The 18,388-nt window shown below is 52.0% G+C and overlaps 1 protein-coding gene across 1 annotated transcript in view; it reads right to left on the bottom strand.

Moving 5' to 3' along the window:
- Window positions 1-18,388, bottom strand: part of SLC13A4 (solute carrier family 13 member 4) — a 39,851-nt gene that overhangs the window by 8,757 nt on the left and 12,706 nt on the right. The window contains exons 3-12 of the mRNA XM_032304765.1: window positions 15,160-15,296; window positions 13,051-13,223; window positions 12,570-12,624; window positions 10,232-10,271; window positions 9,153-9,230; window positions 7,062-7,246; window positions 3,407-3,526; window positions 2,357-2,458; window positions 985-1,086; window positions 136-233 (exon numbers count right to left, since the gene is read on the bottom strand). Of these exons, the coding sequence (XP_032160656.1) occupies window positions 136-233; window positions 985-1,086; window positions 2,357-2,458; window positions 3,407-3,526; window positions 7,062-7,246; window positions 9,153-9,230; window positions 10,232-10,271; window positions 12,570-12,624; window positions 13,051-13,223; window positions 15,160-15,296 (1,090 nt within the window). The remainder of the gene's footprint in view (window positions 1-135; window positions 234-984; window positions 1,087-2,356; window positions 2,459-3,406; window positions 3,527-7,061; window positions 7,247-9,152; window positions 9,231-10,231; window positions 10,272-12,569; window positions 12,625-13,050; window positions 13,224-15,159; window positions 15,297-18,388) is intronic.

Genomic DNA, 18,388 nt, shown 5'->3' with positions numbered 1-18,388 from the left:
GAGATAGAGCCTAACTGATGAACCAATGACTCGTGGGGGGACTCAGAATGGCCTTGGTAAGGCTCTTCTGAAAATTCTAACTTGGGTCTGATTGACCAAAGCCAGCCCTGACCTCTTCCCTTGAACTTCTCTCACCGTCAGTCTTCTTTCCAAAGCAGGGCTTCTTTGCTGGGATCAGGAAGAGCAGGAAGCCGAGGAAAACAGAGACGGTGGCGTCGGTGCGGTAGCCCTTCCTAGCAAAGAGAAGAGCAGGGCTGGAGGCGGAGGGTCAGGACGGGGGTTGGGGGGGTGGGGAGCACAGTGTTTCAGGACTGTCTGGACACAGTGCCTCTTTTTAGAACCCAGTTAGGGGCTGGTCAGCCTGCCTTGCAGCAGCTGCTGCCATGCTAGCCAGCAGTGGGTTCAGCGGGCAAGGCTTAGAGTCTGGAGGCTGGGCCTGGCTAGGGTAGACGTCTGGTGTGGCTGTATGCGCCTGTTCGAAGGAGAGAGCGGGAGTTATTTCGGTCAAGGAGACTCGAAAAGGATGAGTTCTCTTTCCTGCAAGGGTTGCATCTCTGTGTGTGTCTTTGCTCAGCAGAGAAGCCAAGCGGAGAGAGCTGTGGGCCGGCCTTCCGGGGTCCTGCAGGGGTGGCCCCGGGGCCAAGGCCTTGGCCACTCCCTCCATCTCTTCCAGGGGCATTTGGTCTTTAAGCGTCAGAGCCACCTGCAAGACGACTGAGGTTTCCAGAGCTTAAGTAACAAGACAAGGTCACATGGCTGGTCCTTGGCATCTGGCAGCACCAGATGCCAACCCCGTACTCAGACGCAGCACACTGTGTTTTCTTCCTGACTCCACGCTGGCTTCCCTGAGAAGGGGGCACTTTCAGGGGGACGGAGTGCTTCCTGGGCTCACCGCTGCCCCTGCGAGTGCAGGAGGGACGCTGGTGGGAGCCACCTGAAGGGTCCAGTCGGGGTGATTCTTAAGGAGGGGACAGTACCACTTACTTTTCAAAGAAAGAATCCCAGCCAGGAACAAAGCCAGGCTCGCGGGTAAACCACAGCACGGTCATCAGGATGAAGAAAAATCCAGTTACCATTTCAGGGTAGCTGTAAGATACAATAGGGAAAGCCGCTCCAGGACCCGGGAGGTTTCTGTGCGCTTTTTCACTTTGCGTGGGGCGCGCCTGCATTCAGAACCCCCATCCTGGAGACAGAACAGTGGCTGCCCCACTGCTCCAAGTGGCTGAAGCGGAAGAAGGCTGAGAAGAGGCCAGAAACCGTGACGTCACCCACGTCACCCACGTCTCCTAGAGCAGCGGAGGCGGGAAGGGAGGAGGTGGCCTGGCAGCACACATTTCTACGACACAGAGTATGGCCTCCGGGAGAAGGCCCTGGAAAAGGCCTGCAGTGCTTGGCGGGTGGGATTGGAGCAGCTGCCACCTTTCAGAGGGAATCTGATGGTGTATTAGCTATTTAAAAATTAAACACTGAAAGTAGAAGCAATCTATGCATTCAGTGGTATCCCGTGGAGTCAGCTACTTTTTGGTCTAACTGTAGGTTCGGGTGAGATGGGCCCAGCCATCAGGCCCGCACTGCAGAGCTCACGGCCTGGGAATAGAAGGACAGTCTAATGCTAAGTGAAAAAAGACAAGCTATAAAACCGTGTTCAGTTTGGACTGCAGTTGAGCCAAAATACATAAAATTTTGTACAAAAAAAGCATGGAAGGAAGAGTACATTATGGTAACAGTTGTTAACAGTTAACACTGAATAAAGAGAAGTCATTTTTAGTTTTTTCTTTATATTTTCCTGTATTTTCTAAATGCTCTACAATGAACGGGTATTCCTTTTATAAATTAAAACATTTAAAAATACTGCTTATACCAGGATCCTTTTGCCCAAAGCTGTAGCTGCCTGTTGCCCTAAAAGGAGAGAGATGGCACCAAATAGGCTGTGGGGGTCACTGAGGGAAGCTGATAATGGCTGACGGGGTGGTGAATCCTCAGGCCCTCTGTCTTCAGGCCTGTATTTGATGGCGTCAAATGGTTGTGGCCCATGCAGAGCAGTGTGGGGTGCTGGCTGTATGGGGAATCGGACCTGCCCCAAGAGAGTGGCTGTGCTGTCTCACACTTCTTTCCCCAGCCACCCCGTGTGCGCCATCCCACCCCCACACCGCGGCTATACCTTGAACTTGGGAAATGGCAAAGGGGAAGGGCGGCCACCTGGAATCTGGCCCACTAGACTTGGGTGTTCAGTAGCGTCTCTAAATGCCTGGATTCACAGCTGTGGAAAATTCCCCAGCTCCAGCGGCCGCGGAGGACAAGGCTGCTTGTGTGCACTCTCCTGGAGAAGGAGAGAGGGCGAATGGCTGATTTTTACCTAATGGCTCCCAGCTTTTCATATTCCTCTTGGATTCTCTTCTCTGACACCTCTTCCCTTTTGGTCTTCTTCTTCTTGCTCAGAGAGCAGGTCTCTCTAAAACTGAGAAGGAAGAAAGAAAGAACAGAAGAATAAAGGAAATGTGTTTCTGAGGCCAGGAGAAATCAAGGATTAAGCAAATGCTGAACTCCTGGCTTGCTGTGGTCACTTGTCCCCTCTTCTCTCCTGTGACTTTCATCTGCCAGGTTACATGGCCTCCCACCAGCCCTCCCCTAGGCTTCCGGGTATATCCATTCAGGTACATCTCTGGTGTATCGATGTGAAGTATCATGTCATACAGACTTGGGTGAGTGTATTTATGTGCAGTAGTTTCTACATACCAGAGATACAGAATATACAGCTACCACTGTTTGACAGTAGCCTTTGAGTTATTAAAAAAAAAAAAAAAAAAAAAAGGCAGCTCAGAGAACATTCCCTGAACAATGGGGGTCATATATATCTTCCCTTTATGTGTTTGAGGCTGATTGAAATACGGTTATGAAGAAAGCTTGCTAGGCAGATTAATATCAGAAGTAACATTGCAAGGGGAGTATCTAACTTACGATTTTGAGAGGTACATGAATATTTCATGCAACTACTAAGTGTGAATCGCTCAGGTCTATAAAACTAAGCCTCAGGAAACTTCTACTTGGAGTCACATTTCTGTTGAAGTTAGTTCAAATTACTCTGTTTTGAGAGAAATGAAACTAAGTTAATCACCCTCCCATTCAGACTTTTTATAAGTCTGACGGTTCCTTTAACCAGTGAGTTGGAATTAAGAACATTCCATGGCAGAGCTCATAGTGAGGTGCCGAGGCCATGTACGTTTAGACTGTCTAGAAGGGGGTGCCCTGACACCTCCCCCAACCGTCTAGTCCGGTGTCTTCTCCTCACGCATCCTCTGTCGTCACTCAGCAGCTCCCCCTTGGGTGCTGCTCCCCAGGGCTCCTGCCATGACTGTGGACGGATAGCAGAGCCTCGGGGCCTCGCGGGCAGGGCCCTGGGACTCACTTGCAGCCGAGGAACAGCCAGTGCATCCAGAACCAGCTGACCACCAGCATGATGAGGGAGATGGGGAAGCTGAAGAGGAACCAGGTGCCGAAGTTGACCACCTCCGCAGCTGGGTACTGGCTGGAGGGAAAGAACCAGGTCAGTGATGAGAAAAGGCTGGATTCCCATGTGGTTTCTGGGGGCAATAAGCCAACGGCTCCCTAAGAAGACACACATCAGAGCTAATGGTAAGGACGTGGTGACACATTAGAACTCACGTATGTGACAGCTGGGAACTGTACAGGGCCCCGCCGAGCATTACGAAGTAAGCTAGAAACGGCACTAAGCAAACAGACTTGACACCACTGACACCCGTGTGCATTGCACTCAGGAAAACCATGCAGGAGCTGTTTTGCTCTTAATTTATGTAAAGATTCTTACAAGTTTACTCATCTGGTGTTCAGGACAACAGAGAATGCAAATGCTCTTAATTTATGTAAAGATTCTTACAAGTTTACTCACCTGGTGTTCAGGACAACAGAGAATACAACCTATATACTTGGTTTATAAAGTCCCTGAAGGAACGTGAGCTGCCCTGAGCTGCAGTTGGGGGCATGCATGGCACTGACTCGGGACAAGTCTGGACTCTAGAGCATCATGAAAGTTCCAGGTATGAATGGCGCCCCTAGGAGAACCGTGACTTAGAATCTCCAAATTGTTCATCAACGTCCACTGCTGTCCCAGGATCTCAGGGAGGTGACCTGGACGACTCGTCATTTATCAGGAAGAGCTGTGGCCGCCAGCCCAGGTGTTGTTTCCTGGGGAGCCTGGATGGGCTATATGTGAGCCATGACTTCAGCCTAGACAACGCCTGTGTTCCTTTCCTCTTGGGCTCTTCTCCCCCCTCTAAGGTGGGAGGAAAGTGCCCCTCTTTTCACACTAGGCGCTGCGTGGAAAAAGAAAGACCAAAAGCAGAACGCCTCCACCCCGAGAGAATGCACTGGAAGCACAGGAGGTAAAGAGGGTTTCATCGTCTGTCCTTGCAGGGACGTCTGCTTTTTTGCCCTGTGGCCTGATCGGGGACTTACCTTTACCATCCACACGCTTCTTGGGAAATTGTAACAGCTTGAGCCTACCCTAACGGCCAGTGAGTCACTGTTTGTGGGGGTGGGGGTGGAAAGAAAGGCTTTTGGAGCTAGAAGGATACCAGAGGGTAGCAGTCATTGACTCACTCTGGCCTGTACTGGGCTAACAGGCATCAGGTCTGTTGCATCATCTCTTCTCCATACACAGAAATCTAGGCCCTATTCCTGGACCCAGGAAAGGGAATGAGTTTTAGAATAGATTAAGTAGACTTTTGTGGACACATGTGTGAGTCTATTCCCATTTATAGCACTTTAGAAAGAGTAACAACTAATTTCTAAATTTTTGAAACACAGCCAGAATGAACTGTGGGGGCGGTCTGTTCACCAATGCCAAGAAAACCAGCATGGTGGCTATTCAGACCAGTGGAGATCCTTTCACAGGATCCCTGTTGTCCACATAAGCCACAGTTACGACTAAATGTACCACAACAAAACCCAGGAAGGAGACTAAGAGAATATGAATTTGCCCAACCACAGAGTGAATGAGAAACTAAAGAGCAGAAACTCAGAGTCTGGACAGAGTGATGAGGTGTGAGGAACGCTGAAGCTCAGATCTTGGAGACTTGGGTCTTAACCTTTCATTCCTTCCTCCTCCCCCCAGTCCTCCCTCCCTTCCTTCCTGGCTTCTTTCCTTCCTTCCTTTTCCTGCTAAAATGGAAGGTGTGTTTCTCCTCTTGTCTGTGATCCGTCTCCCTACTCTCTGCTCTCAAGGCCTTCTTGTGTTCTCAGTGACATCGCTCTATCAACCATCCCCCTTCTCAATCTTTAATTTTCCTCTCACTTGGACACCCCATCAACATTCCAGTGTGTCCCATCTTAAACCCTCCTTGGCCCCACTCGACTGGCCCTGTATCATCAGCCCATACCTCTCCTGCTTGTCACAGGCCACTCTGTCTACACACCTCCGGCTCACTCAACTCCCTGAGATCTGGCTTCACTTTCCAATCACTTGACCAATTGCTCTTGCCTAGGTCCCAGTAACCTCCACATCACCAACTCGAATTGACACATTTTGGTCCTTCTTTCGCTCAGTCATTCAGCCACTGTAAACAGTGTGGTCCACTCCTTCCTCCTTGAACACTTTCTTCCCTTGGGCAGAATGACACCGGATTTTCCTCTTCCCCGTGTGATACCTATTGTTCTCTCATTTATAGTCTACTTTAAATATTTCAGTTTGATATTTATGGCCTCTGCTCTTCTTACTTTATACAGTATCCCTGAGTGATCGACTCCTTCCCTCCCCTGGATTCAGTTTCCATATGCATCCCAGCAGGACCCACTACCATCTAATTTGTGGGCCCTGGTGCAAAATGCAAATATGGGGCCACTTGCTCAAAAATGATTAAGAATTTCCAGGTGAGAGGAGCCTGGGTGGCTCAGTGGGTTAAAGCCTCTGCCTTCAGCTCAGGTCATGATCCCGGGGTCCTGGGATCCAGCCCCGCATTGGGCTCTCTGCTCAGCAGGGAGCCTGCTTCCTCTCTCTCTGACTGCCTCTCTGCCTACTTGTGATTTCTGTCTGTCAAATAAATAAATAAAATCTTAAAAAAAAAAAAAGCAGGGCATGAAGCTAAGTGTGGGGCCCTTCCGAGCACGGTGGTCCGGTGTGACTATACAGGTTGGGTGCTCATGAAGACAGCTCTGAAGGCCACTGACTCCAAATCTATGACATAAGCCTAGAAACTTCTCTTAAGATTCAGTGCTGTGTATCCACCTGGCCATCTCAACCTCTCTGTCAATGTTTCCTTACTTTTTCTGCTCATTTAGATCAAGGGCAACTCTGTTCCCCCAGCTGTGGAGGCCTTGAGTCTGACAATCAGACTTGGCCTCTCCCTCTTTCTGGTTCTTTCTGGTCAAGCCTACCTCTGCCTATCTCTCAAATCTGACCGTCCCTCCTCACCACTGTTTCGGTCAGCAGGCCACCGCCAGCTCTCTCCGGGGCGTCTGCAGTGGTGTCCGAGTTGTCTTTCTGCTGAAAGGAGGCATGCTTTGTCTTCATTATTTTAGTCCAGAGCCTGCTTTCAAAACTATAAATCTTATCACCTCTCTCCCTGCCTAAAATTCTTCAAAGGCTTCCCATGGCCATTCAGATGAAATCTAAGGTCCTTCGTGGGCCTCAAGAAGTCCTTTGTGATCTGCATGTCCACCTCCCTGGCCTCCCTTTGCCCTCTCCCAGTCTCTCAAATCATTACATGTTCTGCTCTCTTGCCTCTGAGTCCTCCTACTCTCTGCTGTCTTGGTCCGGAACACCCCCCTTCACCCAGTGTGGCCCATGGTGCTTCCAGTCTTGCTTCCCTGGCTGCGTCCTTGGGGAGGCGTGTCCTCTCCGTGGACTGGGTGGCCCCCGTGGTCTCTCCCAGCAGAACCCCACTTGTCTCCAGTCACCCTGAACTGTCATGCTCCATTGTCTCTTTTCCCTCTCAGCATGGAAACGGCTCTAGTTCCTTTTCCAGCTCTATCCTCAGCCCCTGGTGCTGCTCCTGACACACAGTGGGCAGTTAGTACATCTTTGGTCGGCCAGGCGAGCTACCTACTTGTTGAAGTGTTCCAAGAAAATCAGGCTGGTGGACGTGCCGATGATGGTGGTCAGGCCCCCAATGGTAGCAGCGTAAGATATGCTCAGCGAGAGGCACTTGCAGATCATCTGGTCATGCTGGGACTTGTACCTTCTGTTGAGCTCCTGGTTCCTGGAGCCGGGGAGCAGGACGAGTGGCTTTTCCTATTAAAAAACAAAAACAAAAACAAAAACAAAAAAACACAGTGAATCTTCCTAACCCCACGTGGGCTGTCCAGCACATGAAGCATGAAGGCAAGGGTCCCAGAGTGCTGTGGAAAGGTTTTATGTTTGGGTGTCAGAAAGACAAATCCCAATCCTAGTGCACCAAACTGGGCGGCCCCTCTGAGCAGCAGATGCTGCTGCAAAAAGAAGAAAATTCTCTTTTCTCCACCAGCTCATTGGGAAGAGTCACTGAAGTAACATATGTAAAGTGCTTAGAACACGTCCTGCATGTAACGCATGGTAAGCTATTACTACTTGAGTTCTTAGTCTCCGCATGCTGTTTTCCCTTGAACTCCAGCAAAAGTGGTTGCTCTCCGCTTTGGGTGTGAATGACACATGGAAGACGGTGGTTCTGTCTGGAGCTGGGGGGAGGGTCCGGACTGGGAGGTGACCGAGAAAGAAGCCTTGGGTGGCAGAGGGAATCCAGTGTGTGATTCTCTCCTCACTCTTTTCTGCTTCTTGCCTCTTGGTTTTCCTCCCCACTTTCCCCGTCGCCTTGCATATAAGGCTAGCCTTCGGGGCTCCTCTCCGGCCCTGCTTGGCCCACATGGTGGCCTTTCAGGGTGCGAGGTTGCTGACCTCTGGCCTCTAGTGTAGATAAAGGAGCAAGTGGGCACCTGGGTGGCTCAGTCAGTGAAGTGTCTGACTCCCATGTCAGGCTCCCAGCTCGGCATGGAGCCTGCTTACGACTCTTTCTCCTTCTCCCTCTGCCCCTCCCCACTGCACAGCCCGCTGTCTCTCAAATAAATAAATAAATATTTAAAGAAGAAAAGGGAAGAAGAGAAAAGAAAAGAAGAAGCAAAAAACCTCTGCCCCACACCCCCACCCCCAAGCCTGGGCTCCCCACACCGAGTCTTTATGAAACCAGGAGCTGCCTGCGGCAAATGTCAGCAGGAGAGATCCTGGGAAAACCTGGGAAAACCTCCCTTCTCAAAGCCCTTAACCAGTGCCCCACCTCATAGGAGGGCCCAAGTCAGTCTGGACCCTTGAAGCCTTCCTGAGACATTCATTATCAGCGCTGTTAAGAGACCTCATAGATTCTCTGGGCCAGTGGTTTTCTATGATCCTTTCTTCTAATGAAAATCTTTATGGACATCTGACATATAAGACATAATGTAGCATTTAATCAGCATCCATCTGTTTTATAACTGAAAGCAGACACATGTGGTCAGGGAGACTTGGATTTGAATGGAGATGCTCCTCTCTCTACTGGCTCCGAGGCCTTGGGCATGTGACGTCATCTCTTTGCCTCATTTGCAGGAATGGAATTCAAGACTGCCACCTCCCTGAACCGAGACAGGGACAAAATGCTCAGCAAATTGTGCTTGGTACACAGTCAGAGTTTCAGAAATGATGTCGCTTACTTATACTGATGATGGATGTGAAGTATTTGAGATTATTTGGATGGACACAAAAATGTGCAATCAAGGATTATAAATCAAGGATTACAATTTTAGGCCAGCTTCAAGATCTATTTTGTTCCCGCATCTTGTTTCCGTGGTATAGCAAGTAACAGGAAGATACTCATTCGCACAAAAAAGCAGTTTCCTTACAATCTCAGGACACTCAAATATTTGAGTATTTGCATTGTCCCCGAAGCACCTTCGAGAAAATATTTGAACACCTCTGACCTAGTCCAACCCCCAGCTTTTAGAGTTGAAGAAACAAACGGGCTCAGATGGTGGCATGACTTGCTAAATTAGACCTTTTAACTCCATGCAACCCACAGGCCAGATTTTGTGGTTGGAGGGCCTGGTGACAGCACCAGACCGATGTCCTCATTACCTCAAGACCAGGGCCCCTTGGGAAGCTCCAAGTTCCATTACGTGGGACTGAGTTCCATTACCTGGGACCGGCGCTGCTTCTTGCCCTGGGGATTTGCTGTTTTGCCCGGGCTAGTGATCGTGGGCACACCATTCACGTTCTGTGGGGACAAAGACCAACCCATAGTCAGGAAGAGGACATGGTGGGCGTCAAGAGGGGCCGCGTCACCGCCCCACAGCATCCCACGCCTCAGCACTGTGGCCGTCGGAGACCAGAAACCAGGGAGAGCGTGCCGCGGGGAGCCAGTCCACCATGCCTCCAAGACACAGAGTCCCAACCAGCGGGTATGAAGCAGCCCATTTGCAGAGACTTTTGAAATCTGGCAGGATAGAGCTCTGTCCTTGTCAGACAGCTTCACTTTCTGGCACTTCATTAGCTAATGAAGAATCCTTCATTTTTCTTTAACACAAAGAAAACAAAACAAAACAAAATAATCTCACCACAACAGAGTCTATAGTTGGGTAATCAAAATTTGGGCTGATGTAAGTAAATGTGAAACCAGTTCTGGGGGAAGAGGTGAGGCCATAAACTCTGCTTTCCTTTATAAATGTGACCCTTTTGGGGCACCTGGATGGTGCAGTCGGTTAAGTGTCTGGCTCTTGGTTTCAGCTCAGGTCACGATCTCCTGGCCAGTGGGATCGATCCCTGTGGCGGGCTCTGCACTCAGCAGGGAGTCTGCTTGAAGATTCCCTCCCTCTGCTCCTCCCACCACTCACACACAGGCATGCTCTCTTTCTCTAAAATAGATAAGTAAATCTTTAAATGTGACCCTTTTTATATGGAGTCCCCACTGCGGGGAATCTTGAGGGTGAATCTGTGACTCTTGGAAATCTGGCTGGCTGAGTACTGGGTTTCCACGGAAAAGGCTAACCTGCCCTTTAGGAGGCTAAGCTGTCTCAGGGCCAAGGTTCAGAGGTCCGCAGGCCCTCGCCCAGAGCCAGTCCAGCCCTTCTCATGTTCGGGCTTGGGTGAGCATCTCTGTGTCCTTGCATCAGTGGCTGCCGCTGGGCTCCAGGATAAGCTGCCTGGCATCTCTGTCCCTGAGGTATCTTGAGGGACTTCCCAGGAATCTTAAAGCACAGAAAAACCCCAAAGCCTTACCTTGCTGTGCATCAGCGAGGTGATGTCTACAGTCGATGTGCTGGAACAAAGCAAAGGAAATGGGAAAACACTAGCGGACCAGACTTTGTGAGATGGGAATGCCGCCACCCCCACTGGTGTTTGGTGTAAGTGACCGCTCTAGAGTTGGGTAAGATTAGAAGACTAATCTCACCCGAGTCTTCCTGGCCTTCCAGAGATGCTGTCAGGATTTGTGGGGACACAGCATTGCCTTAGAAGCAGTGCTGACCCTCCTAGCAAGTAACAGGGAGGGCTTTCTAGGAGCCGAGCACTTAAATATGGACCTCAGTCCTCATGACACCGTTATCGTCACCACAGAGGGACGGCACGTATTACTACCATTACTACCTGCACGTACACAGTAGGCAGTGGGCCCAGAGAGGAGCCCCGGGGCTCCTGCAACCTCAGATGAGCATTTCACAAGTTTCTCCTTCTAGACAGTGACCTTCACCGAGTCAGCTGGTGAGAGCTGCAGGAGCAGGGGGGGCCTGGGCTGCACGTGGAGAAAGGCAGGTGAGAGCAAGAGGTTGGGGGTGAGAGAGGAAGGTGGGAGCTGGACCACAGCAGTACCGGCTGTGCTCAGGGCTAAACGTGTGCTTTGGTTTGTCGTAGTTCTGAGGACAGTGGATGCCGTGAGGTCCGTGTGAAGACAGTGGTTGGACACGTGTGCAGGACTGGAGTCCCGTGGCAGACAACCGTGTCCAGGCTACCCAAGGGGAGGGTAAGGAGTTGATGGGGCTCAGAGGGAAGCAATCTTCGGAGGGGGTTGCGAGCGTGGAAGGAGTGGAGCGGTCCGATGTTTCCCCCATTCCTTCCCAGGCTGGGTGAGGAGGGCGCGCCTGGAGCCCCTCAGACAGCATGGGAGGTGCCGGCTACCCCGGAAGATGGCCGTCCTCACCCTCACTCTGCTGAGGGAGTTCTAGGGCCAACTTGAGCTTTTGCTTCGGAGTTTGGGGGACATAGATTTAGGTCTAGAGAAGAACAAAAGCAGGTCATGATTCTGAGTCTCACAGTGGGTGGCGCACACAGAAGGTGGCAAGGCCAGAGCTGTCTCCAAGAGGCCCTACCCAAGAGGCCGAGGCCACCCCAAAAGGAAGAGGCTGTGGGGGACTGAGGCAGCAGAGCACAGAACAGAGGGCTGGGGATGCGTGGTCATCCAGGAGGGCCCCACCGCTGCCATCAGGCCTGGCGCTCTGCAGAGGGCACCCCAAGGGGACGCTCCAGAGGCACTGAATGTGGGCACTTGGCAAGGGAGGGAGCCAGGGAGTCTCAGAGGGGGAGGGCACCGGGAGGGGTCGGAGGCAACAGACGGAGCGGCAGGGGCCCAGAGGATGGGGGGAGGAAAGGTGAGAGTCTGTCCCCACGCACTCTGACCTCTGACCGCCTGGGTGACAGCAGGTAGGACGTGCTGTGGCTGAGAGACGGAAGCTTTGGGGAGTCTGGACCAGACTGCTGACTCTCTGCAAGGGAGGTCATTCTGCTCTAACACCTTAAAGAACCAGAGAGCAGTGAAGTTTGCCTGAGATCTCGTCCGGGCCGTGGAGGGGACTGGGCTGCTGTGACTGAAGGCCGCAGCGCCGGGGAGAGCAGAGCTGCCCCCACCCTGCCGCGTTCTGCCCTCACACACGCTGGTTGCGCTCAGGGCAGCTCTCATTGCCCAAGAAGACACGGAACTGCAAAACTCAGCTCTGCTGCCCACCCAGCCTTTAAAGGCAATATGCATCACAGTAACCCTTGAAGACCACATTTTGACATAGAATTTCTGGAAGAAATAAGCTCTTAATGGATCTGTCTCACATGAATGTTTTGGGGGGTGTATTTCTCCTTTTTTAGCTTCTCTCCACCCTCACACAGCTCTCTCATCAATTGTCCTCAGATCTGCCACCCGTCACCTCACCCTTCTTTGTCATATCTGACAAGGCTAAATCTAGTGAGACCACGTGTAGAATCTAGAAGATACTTCGTGATTCTCTCAGAATCTCCCGCGACATCTATTCTGTGAATGTTTTTCTATTAATTAGTTAAATGTACTATTCTTCTACTTCAGTTCTACTTGGTAGGCGTGTAGGCAATCAGATTGTCTTCCTGTCTCTTCCCTCATGGCTGCAACGCCCTGTGGTCGAGGGAGTTGTCCTCAGGCTCCTGGCAGGTGGTGCCCAGGTACAGAGAGGAACTCAGGGCAGAGGGGAGGGTGGTGTGGCATGACACGAGTCTGGCCCATACTTCTAGAAGAGCTGTTTAGGAGCTCAAGGACTGGCTTTCCTGACCTCCGGGATAGACCTGGCCAGGCTCTGTCTGGGAGGAGGGCAGTCATACTCACTCTTCATTGACAAAGATGAGTTCCAGAGAGGGCGGGCTGTTGTTTGCCTCAAGACCTACAGGAGCAAAGGAAAGCAGACGTGAGATGCGGAGGCTGGAGCCGACCATACTGGGCAGGGGCTCAGGGATGGGGCCGAACGGGGCAAACGAGGGCATATCCTGCTGGAGGCAGGCTTGACCACCACCCCTCCCTCCGCTCTGAAAGCATGGCAGGGCTTGCGGGCACGGACAGGCCTGGGGTGTTGTCAGAACCCTTGGGTGCTTCCTCCCCCCGAAGGAGCAGCGGTGGCTGCCGTGAGCAGGGGAGGAAGGAAGAGCCAGGAACGCAGGGTCAGGAGGGAGCTTCAGGTTCCAAGGGCTGGCCTGGGATGGGGGGGAGGGGCGGGGCACGGGTGAGGATCCTGGGGGCAGCACTGAGCCGGGCGGTGTCCCGGGGAGGGGGGCCCTGGGGCAAAGGGGAGGTGAACTCCAGCAAACTGTACTGATGGGCTCGGCCTCTTCGGTGCTGGAGCTGCCAGCCACGAGCTGCTCCTCCTCGGCACTGACCAGCTCCTGCAGCACGGCCTCCACGATGGGCATCACCATGGCGGTGGTAGACGTGTTGGAGAGCCACATGGACAGCAGCGTGGTGCAGCACATGAAGCAGAGCAGCAGCCTGCAAGGCGGGGCAGTCAGGGCGCCGGGTCACAGGGGGGCTGCCGACCCAGGGTGGCCCCCCGCTCCTCTCACGGGGCTCCTCTGGGGCCTCCTACAAACCCGATGGAGCTGGCCTCGAGAAGGGGCGGCGGGGTCAGGAGGTGCTGCCGTGGAGCCAGAAGATCAGGGTTTTAAGTCAAGCTTTCGGCTTTGTACTCCCAGGGCTTGGCACGGAGTAAACATTACCTTCGTGTTTGTTGAATGAATAAATCACACCTCTTGGGCTAATGGCCTCAGCCAGCAGGAAGCCCTTCCTTAAGCAAAGACTAGCTTTGGTTGTAGGGTCACCCAGTCTGGGACTTACTGATGGCTCAGCTCTGCAGATGTTGGCTTGGTAATGAGGTGTGCTTTGGGTGCATAAAGGAATTCTTTTTTTTTGCCCTCCAGTCAACAGTTCTTCAGGGCCCATGACAGTCCCTTCTCTGCAGCCTCATCACTCTAGTTACTAGTGACCAAACAGAGACTAACATATGGAGGTCACAGTTCTGTCCATCACTTGCCCGCTGCCCACTTGCTGAAAGGCTAGCGCCCCCCTCCGCCCCTGCCCTGCCCCAAGCCACACAAGGGTCCCATGTCACTGCGTGAATCTCTTCAGCCGGTATCTTGAAGAGTCAACCCTTGGAAAACATTAACAAAAAATAACCGTCAAGTTATTTCACTATGGCTTTGGAAACACAGTGTGTTGCTGATATAGATATGGTTCTGACTTCCATGAGACCAGCCTGCATAGAGACTCCCCATGTTTCTTACTTGACGTGGGATCCCTGGCATGGTGCAATGTGGGAGCACCTTTTGTGTGGATTACGTCAGGCAGGCCAAATGGTGCTGTTTCTGTTTAGGCTGAGCGCAACAGGAGTTTGCCTGCCCCATGGTGGGGGGGCAGGTGTGGAAACAGACATGGGGAGGAGTTTAGTGAAGAAGCATGGAAATGCAGTGGGATCAGCTTTCTTGAGTTTGAGTGTGAGTACACAGTGGTTTCAAAGAGCTGCGGAGTCCCCAGCACAACTGCAGATGCCCTTGTGTGTCTGGGAGGTTGAGTGTGGGGTCCAAGGTGATTACTAAGTGACAGGGCAAGTGACACCAAATTAAGCTGTGGTTAAGTGAGAAACAGGAACCTCCTTTGAGGCTTAACCTGTATTCATCCAGAGGACTCATGTTGGAAACTGGTACCATGTTGTTCATTTATACCCCATCAGACTCCCAAAGGAGTCAGGGCTGCTTACAGAAAATGTCCCAAGAAAGCTGTAAATAGGAGGTGGGACCCAGATGCCGAAGGAAAGAGAAGGGTAGGGTTGTTCTACGCAGCAGAGGTCAACACAGAACTGTCAATCCCGACTTTGCCACACATTCCCCAGGGTTGGGAGTGTTTCCCCCCGGTGTTGCCAACAGCAGACAGAAAGAGGACAGGGCTGGGGGCCTGCAGGGCATCTCAGATGCCTGGTCAGAGCCAACATGTCTGAGCTGTGGTCTGAGCCAGTGACAACAAAAACTAAGGATGGATGGGAGGAAACCTCCACCTCTCCTTAAATGACAGAGGAGAAGACACCCATTTCCTTGTCCAGCCCGTTCCCTGTTAACACCGGAAAAAAGGTTGAGAAACAACTTGCATTGGTCCATCTCCTTTTACCCGATGGGCCCCTTGGATTTTGTAACCTGCTGCCCGTGAAGTCTACGTGGCCCGGATAAATTATTGAGACTGTGGTAATAAATGACACCAACGTCACCCGCACATCTCTCTTCCATGATCGACGGCCCAGCAGCCCTGACGTCATTCCATCCCCATTAGTAGTAAAACACCCGGACCCGGAGTCACCCGGGGACCCAGGAGCCCTGTCCAGGTGGCCCCCTGGCAGCTGGGGGCCGCAGAGTGGTTGGGTACCCCAAAGGCTACTTACATGCCCGGCTTGGCTCCGGCCATCATGACCATGCGCAGAGCAATGCGCTTGTGCAGGTTCCACTTCTCCACGGCAGCCGCCACGCAGATGACGCCCACCAGCAGCAGCGTGGTGTTCTTGAAGTACTCCGCGGCCACCTGCAGGATGGCAGCGCGTCGGCCCCTCCCGCCCGGCCCAGCGCATGCGCCCGGCCCGGCGCATGCGCCCAGCGCGGCGCATGCGCCCAGCCCAACTCAGGATGCTCCCCTAGAGACCCCGCAAGCAGGAGGCACGGAGGTGAGGGCTGTTGGCGTCGCCGACCGCTTGACATTATATCTGTTTGACGTATATAATATAAACCCTATTTAAAGGGGGAAAACAAGGACATTTCTCATTGCAGGAGAAATGAAAATGGCGGGAAATGTAAATATAGTAAAATATGTGGTGTTGGAAATAAACAAAATCTATATAATCATACTGTTAAACTTTGATGACTGAATTAACCAAAACCGTGGGGGTACCTATACCGGGAAGCTGGAGGCAGAAGGAGAGGGTGCTAGGAGGATAAAATCCTCATCGGCTGTCGTTGGAAATCAACTGATAATGTCTACAAGTGATAACTCGAGAATTAACATAATATCAAATAAGAGGGGCGCCTGGGTGGCTCGGTTGGTTAAGCCACTGCCTTCGGCTCAGGTCATGAGTCCTTGGATCAAGACCCTCATCAGGCTCCCAGCTCTGCAAGGAGTCTGCTTCTCCCCTTTCATGCTCTCTCTCATCTCTCTCAAATAAATAAATAAAAAGAATATAAAATAAGAGGGGCGCCTGGATGGCTCACTAGGGATAGCATGCGACTCTTGATCTTGGGATTGTGAGTTCCGGCCCCACGTTGGGTATAAAGATTAAAAATAAACTCTTAAAAAAATAGAATATTAAATAAGAATACTATATGGTGCTTAATTCCAGAAGAATCTGTTAATAAAGATGGAAGTTGTTGACCCTGGATGGGGGTTGGGCAGAGGTGGGGGACTTGTTGGGGGTCACAGAGGGGGAAGGCAGCCCCCTGCTTCTGCTTAATCTAGTTCTTGTCCCCAAACCCAATCGCCAGTTGGCACTGTCACTAATGTTTCCCGAGGGGAGAGATGTCCTGCTGGGCTGGTGACTCTAGGGCAGAGTCCCCTCTGGGAGGGGCGGATAGGCCTCTGGGCTGCGTGGGCATGGGTGAAGATGCTGCCCCCTAGTGGGATGTGGAGGCACCGCGGGATGCCCGAGGCTTAGGCTGGGAACTGGGGAGGGGTGCAGGGGAGGAGTTGAGAGAGGGATGCAGGGGAGGGGGTGGGGAAGGGGTGGTATCTAGGACCTTTCTCACTGCACCCTAACTTTCCTAGAGGTCTAGGAGGCAGCTCTGGGGGCGGAATTGGTGTTCGCTTTTCCTCTGTCTCCCGAGGAGGGAAACCCACAGTCGCCCTGGCCCTGCGACTTGAGGCCCCTGCAAGGCCTTCCAAAAGGTCAGTGCTATTGTGGTTACTTTCCCAGGGTACTGGCGGGCAACATTTTCCTTTTCTGCCTCTTTGGCACATATCATAGTAGAATACCAGTTTGTGAGGGCCTTTTAGGAGCCCAGAGCCTACAGGACAGGCGAGGTCACTTTCTCAGGATTCCTTTCAGGGGGAAGGAGAAAGGAACCTCCCTGCTGAGAGGGCCCTCTCGTTGCCAGGAGATTTCCATTTCACATTCACTTTCTCATCAACAGTCTAGGAGGCAGGCGCTGTTAGTACCTCACTTGGCAAGTGACGAAGCGGACTCAGAGGGGTTAAGGAAATCTTCAAGATCAGAGCGCAAGGGGCAGGGCAGGGGTGGGATATCATCCAGGTGTGTCTGAATCCAAAGCTACTACACAACACATCAGGGTGGGCCAACCGGAAGCCGTGCGTCTAATTCAACTCTAGGGGAGTCTTCTTGGTCTCCGTGAGAGCATGCATAGGCACACATTGCTGTCTTCATTCATGATCACAGTCCTGACTCTGGCCCTAAATAGCTGGGAGACGGGCTCTGGGCTGTTTTCATACTTGGTGTTTGGTGGGCTTAGGTCTATTTGCGTGCCCTCCTGCCGCCTCGTGATGGGTGTCATGTGCTTGGGCCGCGCAGCCTGGCTGTAGTCTGTGCTTAACAGGCAGCACAGCCAAGTGGGCAAGAATGAGGGCTCTCGAGTCAGCCAGGACTCAGCTGTGTGACCCCAGGCAAGTTAGTCAACCTCTCTGGGCTTCATTTAGGCATCTAAGATCATGTGCGTCTCTACCTTTTGTAAAGCTGTTGTCAAGAGTAAATGACAGATGCAAATCAGCTAGCCTGTGGGGCGGGCGACCAGGATTTTTTGGCAGCTCTTTCCGTCCCCTGGTGTTCCACGCAAAGGCTGACCTGCTCTGTGGCCATTAGCACACAGAGTGGACCCAGCCACGAAGCTGCCTTTCCACCTTCATAAATCAAAATTCTATCCGATAGTGGTGTTTGTTAGTTGTGCAGCCCAGTGGGTTTTTTTGTTTGGTTGGTTTTACAATAAAACCTTGGTTATTCAGAACCCCTCAGGGAACACATGGGTTCCAGGATTCTTGAGGGTTATTTTCATCGTTTTCCAACCTGCGTTGCTTATTCCTGCTTGCTGTGGGCATTCCTTTCCCCACTACCTAATTTCCAAAACTGATATTCTCTGAGTTGGGAAACTAGATAACAAAGCTCGTTAGAATTGTGTGCCAAGAGGAACAGGATCTCCAAACGCGCACTCCTTTTGGGAGCAGAGTTCATGGTGTCTGTAATGTTTGCAGTAGTGGTTTTATTCTTGCCTTTTCTGCTTTTCTGCTCTGCGGTTTTTCTCTGTTTGCCCGAGCCCTGAGCTTGGAGAGTAGAGGTGTTCCTGGACAGTGTTTTAGAAGAGATGTGCTCAGGGAGGCTGCCTGGAAAGGCGGGGCAGAGAGGGGCAACACCGTGGGCTCTGGAGTTCTGATGAGCTGGGTTTGAAGGGTGGCTTCCCCGCAGAGGAGCTGGAGGCTCTTGGGCAACCCATGGAACCCCGTGGCCCCATCATTCCAATGTCTTCCGTGGCGAGAGTCAAGATACACAGTTCGTTTAATCCGTCACGGTGTGGCCTCAACTCAGATAACGCAGGCGGGGTCTTAGAATGGTGCCTGGCATACAGGAAGTGCTCAATAAATGTCCATGTTATTAAAGAAGTGGAAAAAGGATAAAAAGCTTC

The sequence above is a fragment of the Mustela erminea genome, chromosome 11, assembly GCF_009829155.1.
Source record: "Mustela erminea isolate mMusErm1 chromosome 11, mMusErm1.Pri, whole genome shotgun sequence".
Taxonomy (NCBI): Eukaryota; Metazoa; Chordata; class Mammalia; order Carnivora; family Mustelidae; genus Mustela; species Mustela erminea.
This window is presented reverse-complemented; position numbering and strand designations above follow the sequence as displayed.